Here is a 13749-nt window from a genome sequence, read left to right on the forward strand (position 1 = left end):
TTTTTTTTTTTTTTGCTGGTTCATCATTATGGTTCAGTGCTGAAAGTGTTAACAGCAGTGAGACAAGGAGCAGGAAGAGATGCACTCACTGTCCACCGTGGGGTAAGTCCTGCCCCATGATGCGGTCGTGGGGGCGCAGCAGCCCCGTGTAGACGGCGAAGTTTGCGGGCGAACCCGAGAGAGGTTGAACGTTCACTCCCCACTTCGTGGGGTCCAGTCTGAAGGCCTCCAGTGCGCGCTTCTGGACCAGCGACTCTATCATGTCGATGACTTCTGCTCCTCCGTAATACCTGCAGGTAATTCACACGGTAATATTATTGGCTATATCACACCGGAGCTGTGCGACGAAGCAACAGGTTTCACATGCTGCATGCTGGATATGATGTTCCACACTCAACACGAGGACTGTGTCCGAGTGTTGTGCAAGGAGGTTCCACACAAAAGTAACTTACGTTTAATGAACAGCAATTCTGAATCAGTTCAACCGATATTACAGTGTGGTGAGTTCGTTTCATCAAAACATTTTCCTGAGAATTCCAGGTTTTCCCATGTTAAAATTGCAAATTTCACTTAACTTATTTTTATTGTATGTGAGAACAGGTTTTGTTTTCATTGTTTTCGTGGTCAAAAATGAAATATTTTTAGTTTCCAAGCTCAGGTAGGATTTACAGTTTTATCAATAATTGTGTAGACAGAATGAGATTTTCACTCTGCAGTGGAGTGTGCGCTGATATGAAACTTCCTGGCAGATTAAAACTGTGTGCCCGACCGAGACTCGAACTCGGGACCTTTGCCTTTCGCGGGCAAGTGCTCTACCAACTGAGCTACCGAAGCACGACTCACGCCCAGTACTCACAGCTTTACTTCTGCCAGTATCTCGTCTCCTACCTTCCAAACTTTACAGAAGCTCTCCTACGAAACTTGCAGAACTAGCACTCCTGAAAGAAAGGATATAGCGGAGACATGGCTTTGCCACAGCCTGGGGATGTTTAATCTGCCAGGAAGTTTCAATAATTGTGTAAATTATAAGCTCTTGCTGCCCCTGGGAACTGGGAATGGGACACTGCGAGTAAGTCGACAAAGAATTACTTTGAACTGAAATTAGTAAATAAGAACTAAAGTGTGTATTACTGAATGCTGACCCTTGAAACATGCAAGTTTCAATACGGATCCAATTTATATTTTGCATACAATAAAAAAATTCTAATGTTATTTTGATCAAATGACACATTCACAGCTACGTGCAAATTATCGTCAGCACGTTATACATCACACTTGCAATTGTGCAGTGGAAAAGCAGACAGGGAGCCTGACAAAACACGAACAATGTAGATTCCCGAGGTGGGCTAGGGTGCGGGAGATATTGTAAGGTATTACAAAAGTTCTAAGTGCTTCTTCACCTTTCCTTTCGTAACTCCGTAACATTGACTTAGAACATTTGTTTTCAGTGACAATTAGTTAGACTATCCCTTTACTCTATCTCAATTCCCTGACTTTTGCAGTAAGTTCTATTTCCCCCAGAATTTCCATTTTTTCAGGTTTTCCAGGAAAATTGCTGTCCTGTATTAACTCTAATACTGATGTTTTCCAATCAGAAAGGTCACCTGACACTTCTCCTTTCTTTGCTTCATGTGAAACTTCACCTCCACAGATTCGTCTGTCGGTGCAGGTCCTCATACTGCCACTGAATAGTTCAATTTTGTTTGGATGTTGTCTACTCACAGTGTTTCAACAAATACAATGCTGCCTTCATACACAGCCACTCTGAAGAAAGCAACAGAGTTGAATTCCATAACTACACAACTGATAAAATATACAGAAAGTCCTACAAGTCTACACATACATGGGGATTATAATTAAAGTTCCAGTTTCAGGAGACCGTAAAAAAAGAACCACTGCTGAGAATGGTGTCTAATTTGAGTGGAATATGGTTGAAGAAAGGGCAAATGTCTGGGAAACAAAAAAAATTTACGAAAATTTTTCCAACTAAATGGTCATTTAAGTAACATAACTTAAACAAGTTATCACAACTTATAAGAAAAGGAGAATTTTCTGCAAGCAGTCTGGACAGATAACTGAGGGAAAGACTCATAAAATGTTTTGTACTGAGTGTTCTTCTGTATGGCACTGAAACAAGGACTTTGAGGAAGAAAGACAGAAAGGCTGGAGGCTTTTGAGATGTGGACATAGTGGAGGATGGACAGAGTAAAAAATGAGGAGGTACTGAGAAGAGTGGGAGAGAAAAGACAGTTACTAGATGTAATAAAAAGAAGAAAAAGAAATCGGATTGGGCATATATTAAGAATGACGGACTGATAAAAACAGCTTTAGAAGGTTATGTAGAAGGGAAAAGGAAGTGAGGAAGGAAGATATTTCAGATTCTGGATGACATGATGGATGGTATAACATACAGGAGCCATAAGAAGGAAGCAATGGATCGCAGAATATAGAGAGCGGCAAAGGACCTGCTAATATAGCAGAAAACTGATGATGAAACAAATTTGGCTACAAATGACAGATGAATTGCAATACGACAGCTACAGTGTGGGTTGCACATTAAACCAATCATAATGTGCAATATGCATGACCACCAAGTTTGTCATTCAACCATGTGGCACAGTCAGTTAAGTATGTTCATCACCCATGGCAAAGTCATATCGTATTGATTGAAAAAATCAGTTTTTAATTACCCTGATGCCAAAAACTGCATAAAAAGCAACAATTAAATTACGAGGGCTGTTCAATGAAGAATGATCATAATTTTTTTTTGGCAACGTACCTTTACTCATCCTCATAATTTTGATGGTCCTTCTCAGAGTAGTCTCCCATAAACGCGATGCACTTGTCCCAGCGTTTCTGCCAGTCTAAGAATAAATGCTGGAAACCATTTTTTGAGAGGTCCTTTAAAATCACCTCCGCAGCTTTCACCACTGCTACTGACGATTGATGCCTCCCACGAAGGCCTTTCTTCATGTTAGGGAATAGAAAAAAGTCAGATGGAGCTAAATCCGGACTACAGGGAGGGTGAGGGATGCACTTCACAACGATTTTTGCAAGATATCCAGGAACGACATTGGCAGTATGTGGCCGTGCATTATCGTGGTTGAAGCATCCACCCTGCTTCACGGAAATGTGGTCTTTTGCGCCTGACATGGACTTGCAATGTTTTCAGGACATCTCTGTAGTACTGTCCAGTTACTGATGCATGTGCAGGTACAACATGCTGATAAACCATTCCACGAATATCGAAGAATGAGATGACCATAACTTTCCCAGCAGAAGCAACCACTTTTGCTTTTTTAGGGGTTGGTGATGAAGGAGATTTCCGTACTGAGCTTTGCTATTTGCTTTTTAAAAAAAAATCTCACGGAATAGATAAGGATGGTTCTCTTTATTAGGAATGGTAATACAAAGTAATATCTCCTTGTACAACAATGTATTTAGTTAACACTCCAGAAAGTTTGCACCAAACATTTAACTTCTCACTAGCATTAATCCTCCTGTGATTCCTTGTGTAGAGTGAAAATGGCTTGTCTGTTGTAACCACACATGTTCCATAATTCCTGTTGGGTATAACTCCAACTGCAAACGTGCGATAACTAATAGTGTCTCTTTCATTGTAAGACTCCAATCCTTCTTGAGCTTTATCTGTACCTCTTAAAATAGCAATTGTTAACCATGAATTGCCACTAACTACTTCTGTTGTAGTACAAGAAAATTGAATCTTGCAAGCAACAAAAGTTATGGGTCCTTGTAGTAATTCTTGCTGTTCAGTTTCATTTGGAGTAATTGAAAACGTATCAACACTCTTGTATACTGGCATTCTACTCCTCCTCCTATACATTCTCCTCCTGTATGGCATGGCTGTGTGTATCGTGCGGCTGCCTCGAGTCGAATGAGCCTGCAGCTGCCTCAGTAGCGGATGCTGTTATTGATAAGAACTGGGCGCGGCAGGAAGTAGCGCCACGATAAACCGCAATGGCGGCCAGAAGCAGCCTTTTTCCAGCGGACCGTGCTTAGTTAAAACTCAGCACAGTCCTCCCACCAACTTCCCCTCCAGCGCCTCGTGTACCTCCCCGACGTCGTTACGTAACTGCAGCTGCTAAGTCAACACAGCCATGCTCAAAATGATGTAGTCAAATTTCATCAGCAGTGATTACATTTGACAGAAACTCCAGAGCTTCCTCTAACATCAACTTTAACTGCATGCAGACCTGCATGCGAATGTCCTTTTGTTTGGGAATCAACAATCTTGGAACTCATTGCGCACAAACACGTGTAATGTGTAATTTTTCTGTCACCGACATGTGGGTGGCACCCAATGAAATGTTCAGTATTTCAGAAAGTGATCTTAAGGCAATTCATTGATCTTCACTCACAATGACAGCAGCAGAGTTGATGTTTTCTTCTGTAAGAGCAGTAAGTGCAGCACTGGGTCCACCTTCCTCTGAAATTGATTGTCTCCCCTCTTTAAACATTTTAAACCACCTCTGAGTTGTGCTGTAGGGAGGAACAGACTCTCCATAGACCTCCTGTAACATTGTATAAGCCTCAGCTGAAGATCTGTTGAGACAAAAGCAGAATTTCAAAGCCACATATTGTTCCTCGCGTGTTACCTCCATTGCAGTGGTAGGCGATACTGAACATCTCTGACCTTGTCTGCCTCTCACAGGCAGGAACCAGGAGTCCCAACAATGAAACTGCTATGGCGTGCTTGTTGCATTGTTGCACATTAAGCTAACAGAATATCATAAGATTAAATTATGATCATAAAAAATTATGATATTTCTTTTTTGAACAGCCCTCATAGTTTATAACCATCTTGAGACTCCTGCAAGACATGTCCAATATGCTGTCCACCATTTTCTGCCACAAGTTTTCTGAAAACTGAGAAATGACATGTTCCCGAGCAGATCAAAGCATCCCAGAGGTCACAATCAGAAATGTGTAGCACAATCTGTGCCTTCAATTCGGCTATGTTCAAAAACATAGCACTGAACACAGCATCTTTCAGGTAACACCACACAGACTAATATCAAGTGATCTGAACGAGCAAGCTCAAGTGAAATGATGGTTGATAATTCTAGCATTTCTGAAATGCTTCTGCAGTAGCCACTTCGCTGGCTGTGCAATGTGTGAAGGATCACCATCTCACATAAAAATGACCACACCTATTCTTCCCCAATATCAGAAGGTTGGAATGATATTTGTGCCAAATTACTCTCATACTGTTTCCCAGTTATGGTACAGGAAAGAGGACCTTCAGGACTATCTCTAAAAAGTACAACCCTACAATTAACGAGCCATCACTCTCACAATACAGTCAGCTTCAAAGAATGAAGTGGTATATGTTGATGTGCATGCAGATATTCTATTGCCCATATTCTGAAATTCTGCATATTAACATGTCCTTCGAGGCAGAAATGGGCACTGTCTGTCCATGGAGCATTCCATGGCCATTCACTGTCCACTTCCATGTGACCATGAAATTCTAGAGCAAATCTCTGTCTGATTGGCGAGTCAGCATTCAGCAATTCCTGAACATAGGTAATATCCTCAGACTTCAAGAAGAATATAATAATTCCAATCCCACAGAAAGCAGGTGTTGACAGAAGTGAAAATTACCGTACTATCAGTTTAATACACCACGGCTGCAAAACACTAACATGAATTCTTTACACACGAATGGAAAAACTGGTAGAAGCTAACCTTGAGGAAGATCAGTTTGGATTCCATAGAAATGTTGGAACATGTGAGGCAACAACTTATCTTAGAAAATAGATTAAGAAAAGGCAAACCTACATTTCTAGCATTTGTAGACTTAGAGAAAGCTTTTCACAATGTTGACTGGAATACTCTCTTTCAAATTCTGAAGGTGGCCAGGGTAAAATACAGGGAGCGAAAGGCTATTTACAATTTCTACAGATAGCAGATGGCAGTTATAAGAGTCGAGGGGCATGAAAGGGAAGCAGAGGTTGGGAAGGGAGTGAGACAGGGTTGTAGCCTCTCCCTGATGTTATTCAATCTGTATATTGAGCAACCAGTAAAGGAAACAAAAGAAAAGTTCGGAGTAGGAACTAAAATCCATCGAGAAGAAATAAAAACTTTGAGATTTGTCAACAACATAGTAATTCTGTCAGAGACAGCAAAGGACCTGGAAGAGCAGCTGAATGGAATGGACAGTGTCTTGAAAGATGAACATCAACAAAAGCAAAACGAGGATAATGGAATGTAGTCAAATTAAGTCGGGTGATGCTGAGGGAATTAGATTAGGAAATGAGATGCTTAAAGTAGTAAAGGAGTTTTGCTATTTGGGGAGCAAAATAACTGATGATGGTCGAAGTAGAGAGGATATAAAATGTAGACTGGCAATGGCAAGGAAAGCGTTTCTGAAGAAGAGAAATTTGTTAACATCGAGTATAGATTTAAGTGTCAGGAAGTCGTTTCTGAAAGTATTTGTATGGAGTGTAGCCTTGGATGGAAGTTAAACATGGATGATAAACAGTTTATACAAGAATATAATAGAAGCCTTTGAAATATAGTGCTACAGGAGAATGCTAAGGGTTACATGGGTAGATCTTGTAAGTTCTGCAGAGATACTAACTAGAATTGAGGAGGCAAGAAATTCATGGCACAGCCTTACTAGAAGAAGGGATTGGTTGACAAAACACATTCTGAAACATCAAGGGATCACCAATTTAGTACTGGAGGGAAGAGTGTGTGTGTGTGTGTGTGTGTGTGTGTGTGTGTGTGTGTGTGTGCAGGGGGGGGGGGGGGGGGTAAAAATCATAGAGGAAAACCAAGAGATGAATGCAGTAGGCAGATTCAAAAGGATGTAGGTTGCAGCAGTTACTCAGAGATGAACAGGCTCGCACAAGATATAGTAGCAAGGAGAGCTGCATCAAACCAGTCTTCGGACTGGGCCACAACAACAACAACAACAACAATTGTAATTGAGAATGTCACAGTGTACCTCGAATTCAGTCGCATTATAAAAGACAAATACCACTAAGCACCAAATGCAGTGACATGAAAGTGTTAGAATCCCAAATCTAGGTTTCTGCTACATATTTGGTTATGACAATGACAACGCATGTTGTATGAACTTTATATGTGACTGTGGTTTTGTCAGTATAAATATTTAATACACTAGAAAATGTTCAGAACTGAATGGAAACCAGATGTGTAACTAAAACTACAATATAATTGACAAACAGTGTGCAAATAAATGTGCAATCGACTGTGGAAGAACTCCAACATTTCAGCTGGTGACAGCTCGACTGTTCCCTTGTAAGTAAAGCGAGGAGTTATAGTACAAGGAGTAGCAAAAGACTGGAGGCAATGGAAAAAATGATGGCTTATAAACAAAACTAAGCTGGTAGGTATTTTTCACAGTATACCTTTTTCCTGGGTATCCTTCCGAATATTTATTGTTGAGGCACGAACCGAGTGCTTCGAGTGCTGCCCGGCTGCAGAAGTTCTGCAATCAGAAACAAAGTGTACGACTTTTCAGCTGAATGCTTACTGTGGATCTGACTGTGAAGAAATACATAAACATCACACTGACGATAGATTTATTCAAACTAAGGATATTTCTGTGAAGATACATTTCCAGACAGAATTTAGTTTGAGAATAAAAAACTGAGAGATGTCGTGCAGTGGTAAGACATGGCAGGATGGTAATTTGAGTCCTCATTTGCCAAAGCTGACTTAGGTTATCCGTGGTTTCCTAAATCGCTTAAGGTAATGCTGGGACACTTTCTTTGCATATCAATGCAGCTAAGTTTCTACTCCGTCGTTACTCGATCACAGCTTATGCTCCGTCACTAATGACTATTGTCAACATTTTAAATTTGATACTCAGTCACTAAGTTTGTAATAGAGCAACTGAGAACTATACAGTTGTTCTCATGGCACTCTTGACAGTAATCATATATTTTTTCTTTATGTGATCTCATTTGATGAATGACACATCTATGACTATTCCACAAATTAGCTACTTTATTATTCAAGCAGAGTGAAAGGAAGCATACTTAATCCAACAATTTAACATGCTATAAATAACATCCATACCACATTATTGTTGTTGTTGTTGTGGTCTTCAGTCCCGAGACTGGTTTGATGCAGCTCTCCATGCTACTCTATCCTGTGCAAGCTTCTTCATCTCCCAGTACCTACTGCAACCTACATCCTTCTGAATCTGCTTAGTGTATTCATCTCTTGGTCTCCCTCTACGATTTTTACCCTCCACGCTGCCCTCCAATGCTAAATTGGTGATCCTTTAATGCCCCACCAACCAATCCCTTCTTATAGTCAAGTTGTGCCACAAATTTCTCTTCTCTCCAATTCTATTCAATACCTCCTCATTAGTTATGTGATCTACCCATCTAATCTTCAGCATTCTTCTGTAGAACCACATTTCGAAAGCTTCTATTCTCTTCTTGTCTAAACCATTTATCGTCCACGTTTCACTTCCATACATGGCTGCACTCCATACAAATACTTTCAGAAACGACTTCCTGACACTTAAATCAATACTCGATGTTAACAAATTTCTCTTCTTCAGAAACACTTTCCTTGCCATTGCCAGTCTACTTTTTATATCCTCTCTACTTTGGCCATCATCAGTTATTTTGCTCCCCAAATAGCAAAACTCCTTTACTACTTTAAGTGTCTCATATCCTAATCTAATTTCCTCAGCATCACCCGACTTAATTCGACTACATTCCATTATCTTCGTTTTTCTTTCGTTGATATTCATTTTATATCCTCCTTCCAAGACACTGTCCATTCCCTCCAAATGCTCTTCCAGGTCCTTTGCTGTCTCCGACAGAATTACAATGTCACCGGCAAACCTCAAAGTTTTTATTTCTTCTCCGAGGATTTTAATACCTACTCTGAACTTTTCTTTTGTTTCCTTTACTGCTTGCTCAATATACAGATTGAGTAACATCCGGGATAGGATACAACCCTGTCTCACTCTCTTCCCAACCACTGCTTCTCTTTCATACCCCTCAACTCTTATAACTGCCATCTGGATTCTGTAAAAATTGTAAATAGCCTTTCGCGCCCTGTATTTTACCCCTGCCACCTTCAGAATTTGAAAGAGAGTATTCCAATCAACATTGTCAAAAGCTTTCTCTAAGCCTACAATTGCTAGAAACATAGGTTTGCCTTTCCTTAATCATACAGTAAAGCTGCATGACCTCGGAAAAATTACGGCAGTAGTTTCCCCGTTGCTTTCAGCCGTTCGCAGTATCAGAACAGCAAGGCCATTATGGTTAGTGTTACAAGGCCAGATCAGTCAATCATCCAGACTGTTGACCCTGCAACTACTGAAAAGGCTGCTGCCCCTCTTCAGGAACCACACGTTAGTCTGGCCTCTCAACAGATACCCCTCCGTTGTGGTTGCACCTACGTCACTGCTATATGTATCGTTGAGGCATGCAAGCCTCCCCACCAACGGCAAGGTCCATGTTTCATGGGTGGGGGTGGGGGGGGGGGGGGGGAATTTATTAACGTTCCAAGAAAGAAAAAAAAATGGAGTAGGCATTAAAATCAATGGAGAAAAAATAAAAACAATGAGGTTCACCGATGACATTGTAATTCTGTCAGACACAGCAAAGGACCTGGAAGAGCAGTTGAACAGAATGGACAGTGTCTTGAAAGGAGGATATAAGATAAACATCAACAAAAGCAAAACAAGGATAATGGAATGTAGTCGAATTAAATAAGGTGATGCTGATGGTATTAGATTAGGAAATAAGACACTTAAAGTAGCAAAGGTGTTTTGGTATTTGGGGAGCAAAATAACTGGTGATGGTCGAAGTAGAGAGGATATAAAATGTACACTGGCAATGGTAAGGAAAGCATTTCTGAAGAAGAGAAATTTGTTAATGTCGAGTATAGATTTAAGTGTCAGGAAGTTGTTTATGAAAGTATTTGTATGGAGTGTAGCCATGTATGGAAGTGAAACATGGACGACAAATAGTTTAGACAAAAAGAGAATAGAAGCTTTTGAAATGTGGCGCTATTGAAGAATGCTGAAGATTAGATGGGTAGATCACATAACTAATGAGGAGGTACTGAATAGAATTGGAGAGAAGAGAAATTTGTGGCACAACTTGACTAGAAGAAGGGATTGGTTGGTCGGACATATTCTGAGGCATCAAGGGATCATCAATTTAGTATTGGAGGGCAGTGCGGAGGGTAAAAACTGTAGAGGGAGACCAAGAGATGAATACACTAAGCAGATTCAGAAGGATGTAGGCTGCAGTAGGTACTGGGAGATGAAGGAGCTTGCACAGGATAGAGGAGCATGGAGAGCTGCATCAAACCAGTCTCAGGACTGAAGACCACAACAACAACATTGTTACAGATATACTGTATCCAACCAGGGACACTGGAGCGATTGTTTTCACTTAAAGTTAATTACTCAGTGGTTTAAAATACACTTTTCTCAGACGAAAATACACTTTTTACCATGTGAAAGTACATTTTTTCCATGTTAAGTCACAGTATACATACACTGGAAAACTTATCTATGCTTTGAATGGCAAACATTTTATGCACCGGTGTAGAACTTCCTGACTCTCTTGGAAATGAAAACCAGAAAAAAAAACATATGTTCGAAAGATCCTTGATGCACAACAACATGTACATTTTCGTGTTATGAAAGTGTAAACACCAATTCCATCAAATACAACACTTCACTTCCAAAGAACTGAAAATGACACTGCACTCCCTGGTGTGTTCGTGTCAGCCAATCATAGCTCATGTCATGTGATCGTGCAAGCCAAAGACAACAGATATTCTGAGCATAGGACATGATGTAGTCAGCCAACAACACCTACATCACAGTTAAGTAGTGCAACCAAACAAACAGAAATAGTTAATGATTTAAATTACTATATATACAGTACAGCTACAAGAAAAGCTAAGCTTTCTCATATAATATTGGTTGTAATTTTTTTCCCATAGAGAAGCTATTTACCTGTGAAACTGCTCAAGAACTGACTTCACACTTTTTTTATGGATAATTATACATTCTGACATTGTTATTGCATAATCTGTAATCTATAGAAGAACTACAATAAATATGAAAAACTAATCCTGAAGCTTGGTCTTTGTTTGTGTGTGTTACCACTTAAGATATATCAAACAGAAATGTCCCACTAAAATTTTAAATAATGGCACAAATAGCTGATCTTCTGGGCCAGAAATTTTTTAAGTGGCTGGTCCTCAAAGTATTAAGTTTTGAATGAGAGTCAAATGCTCCATGATTTAGAAACGTAACAAAATTCGCCCTGTGTAAAATGAAATTTACTTTGAAGTAACGCTTCTCAAGCCACCATTCACATTCTTCCTGTGAACTGTTAGAAATGTAAGAGATTGTGGCATTACACTCAATGAAGGCAGTTTCTTCCTACGAAGTATTGCACAGTCCTCATCCAAAAGCCTTTGCCATATTTTGCCTCCAGCACATGCTTGTGCACGCAAAGTGGTTTTTATTATTTATTTTTTATTGTAAGTTGCCTACTTTATTTGAAACTAAAGTTTTATTTCAGTGTTACTCTCTTGTTTCTGTTTTATTGCTGCATTATTAGTCTCCGGTAGTGGACTTCAGTTAAATATTTCGTTAGAGTATCAGTTCTTACCAGTCAAAATTACATAAATTTAACTGAAATCTAAAGAAAGAGAAATTTATGTGTTTTTTACCAGATTAATGAATTTCCATGTTTTTTTTTCCCATATTTCCTGATTGTTGTGGGACGTATACACCCCATTAGTTCAGGAGATATCAGGATTTGCCAATTTCATTGTAATTCTGTCGGAGATACCAAAGGACTTGAAAGATAAAATGAACAGAATGCACACTGTCTTGGAGAGAGGTTATAAGATGAACATCAACAAAAGTAGAAACAATGGAAATGGAATCTTCCCATATAGCAGAGATGTTGAGCAGTTTGTATGGTGAAAAGGAGCTATCCTTTTCTAATACTTGTGTTGAAAAAAATTCAGGGGACATAAAATGCAGACTGGGAAAAAAAAAAAAGAAAAAAATTCCTGCAAAGAGCAATTTGGTAACACTGAATACAATTTTAACCGTTAATAAGTCTTTCGTTAAGGTACTTGTTGGGGTCTGTAGCCGTTTTCAGAAGTGAAATGTGAATGGTAAACAATTCAGTCACAAAGACAATAGATTGAGCATTGTGAAGAGGGATTTTACAAACTCCCTTCACAATGCTCAACTGTCCCTGTCTGTCAGATCCACCAGGTACTGGCTTAGCTGTCATGTTCCTTCACTTTCCACTTCACAATCACATCACTAACAGTAGCCTTGGGCAGCTTTAAAAAGACTAAAATCTCCCTGACACATCTGTTACTCAGCTGACATCCGACAACTAGTCCACGTTTGAAGCAACTAAGCTCCCTTAGCCGACTCATTCTGCTGTTTTGTTACTGATAACACAATACTTTCCACCTTATTTTATAGTGGTGGGTCCATCTCTCATGACATCTAGTGGTCAGTTCCACATTAAATACAAGTGTGTGGACACGTTCAATCAGACAGCATGTATGATTTACTGATGGCCTTATAGTTGTGATTAGTGTCATTTCCCTTTAAGCGCTCAGATTCTGAGATTTGACAAACGTGAATTACAATGGCTTACAGCTAAGGAGAGATTGTTTTTAGTATGTATGAAGTGTGATAGAAAACTAATGGAAATTTTTGTTTTTCTTAAAGAATCTTTATTTATTCATTTACATCAACTTTGCCCCCTTCAAAACAATCCCCTCCATACACAATACAATTGTGCAAGTGCTTTTTCCAATATTGGAGGCCCTTCTGGAACTTACTTTTCATTATGGTGTTGAGCTTCTTGAGCAAGTCTGTTTTTATTTCATCAGTTGTGGCAAAAGACATCCTTTCACAGTTCTCTTTAGTTTCGGGAATAGAAAGAAGTTGCAGAGAGCCATGTCCAGTGAATGTGGTGGCTGAGGCAGCATAACGCCTTTTTTTTTCACAAAAAATTACTAACAAGGATTGAAGTGTGAGTGGAAGCATTATTGTCATCAATTTCCACAAACGATTTTGCCACCATTCTGGTTGTTTTCTTCAGATAGCTTCACGCAAATGGCACATAGCATCCAGTTACTTTTCATTATTGACCATATGTTCATAAGGCAGGAGCTCATGAAGCACTATCCCATTGTAATTGATGCAGACAGTGAGAAGAACCTCCAAATGTAATTGAACTTGTCGAATATTTTTCCATCTTGGCTTTTCAGGCTATTTCCACTGGGAGAACTGGGCCTCAGTTTCAATATCATATGCTTATACCCACATTTCTTCACCTCTTATAACCTTCTTTATAAGTTCTGGTTCATTGTCGACTTTGTTCAGTGATTCTAGAGTGATGTCTATACGGTGTCAATCTCAAACTTCAGAACAAACTTTGCGGCTACACATTTCACAACTAAAGCACTACAGTGCCTGAAAATGAGCCAAAGGATACACCGATATCATCAGCAACTCCTCTGACAGTGTTTAGGCAATTTTCCAGAAACATGTTCTTTGCTTCTACATCTACAACTACATCTACACTCTGCAAACCAACATGAGGGGCACAGCAGATAGTACGCCCCATTGTACCAATTATTAGAGTTTCTTCCTGTCCCATTCACGTATGGAGCATGGGAAGAATGATTGACTGGATGCCTCTATGCATGCAGTAATTATTCTAA

At 39.7% G+C, this 13749-nt stretch overlaps 1 protein-coding gene across 1 annotated transcript in view; it reads right to left on the reverse strand.

The window, feature by feature from the left end:
* LOC126212704 (serine hydroxymethyltransferase, mitochondrial-like) overlaps positions 1 to 13749 on the reverse strand; it is a 194761-nt gene that overhangs the window by 139597 nt on the left and 41415 nt on the right. The window contains exons 3-4 of the mRNA XM_049940118.1: positions 7401 to 7480; positions 90 to 290 (exon numbers count right to left, since the gene is read on the reverse strand). Of these exons, the coding sequence (XP_049796075.1) occupies positions 90 to 290; positions 7401 to 7480 (281 nt within the window). The remainder of the gene's footprint in view (positions 1 to 89; positions 291 to 7400; positions 7481 to 13749) is intronic.

Source organism: Schistocerca nitens, chromosome 11 (assembly GCF_023898315.1).
Source record: "Schistocerca nitens isolate TAMUIC-IGC-003100 chromosome 11, iqSchNite1.1, whole genome shotgun sequence".
NCBI classification, from domain to species: Eukaryota; Metazoa; Arthropoda; class Insecta; order Orthoptera; family Acrididae; genus Schistocerca; species Schistocerca nitens.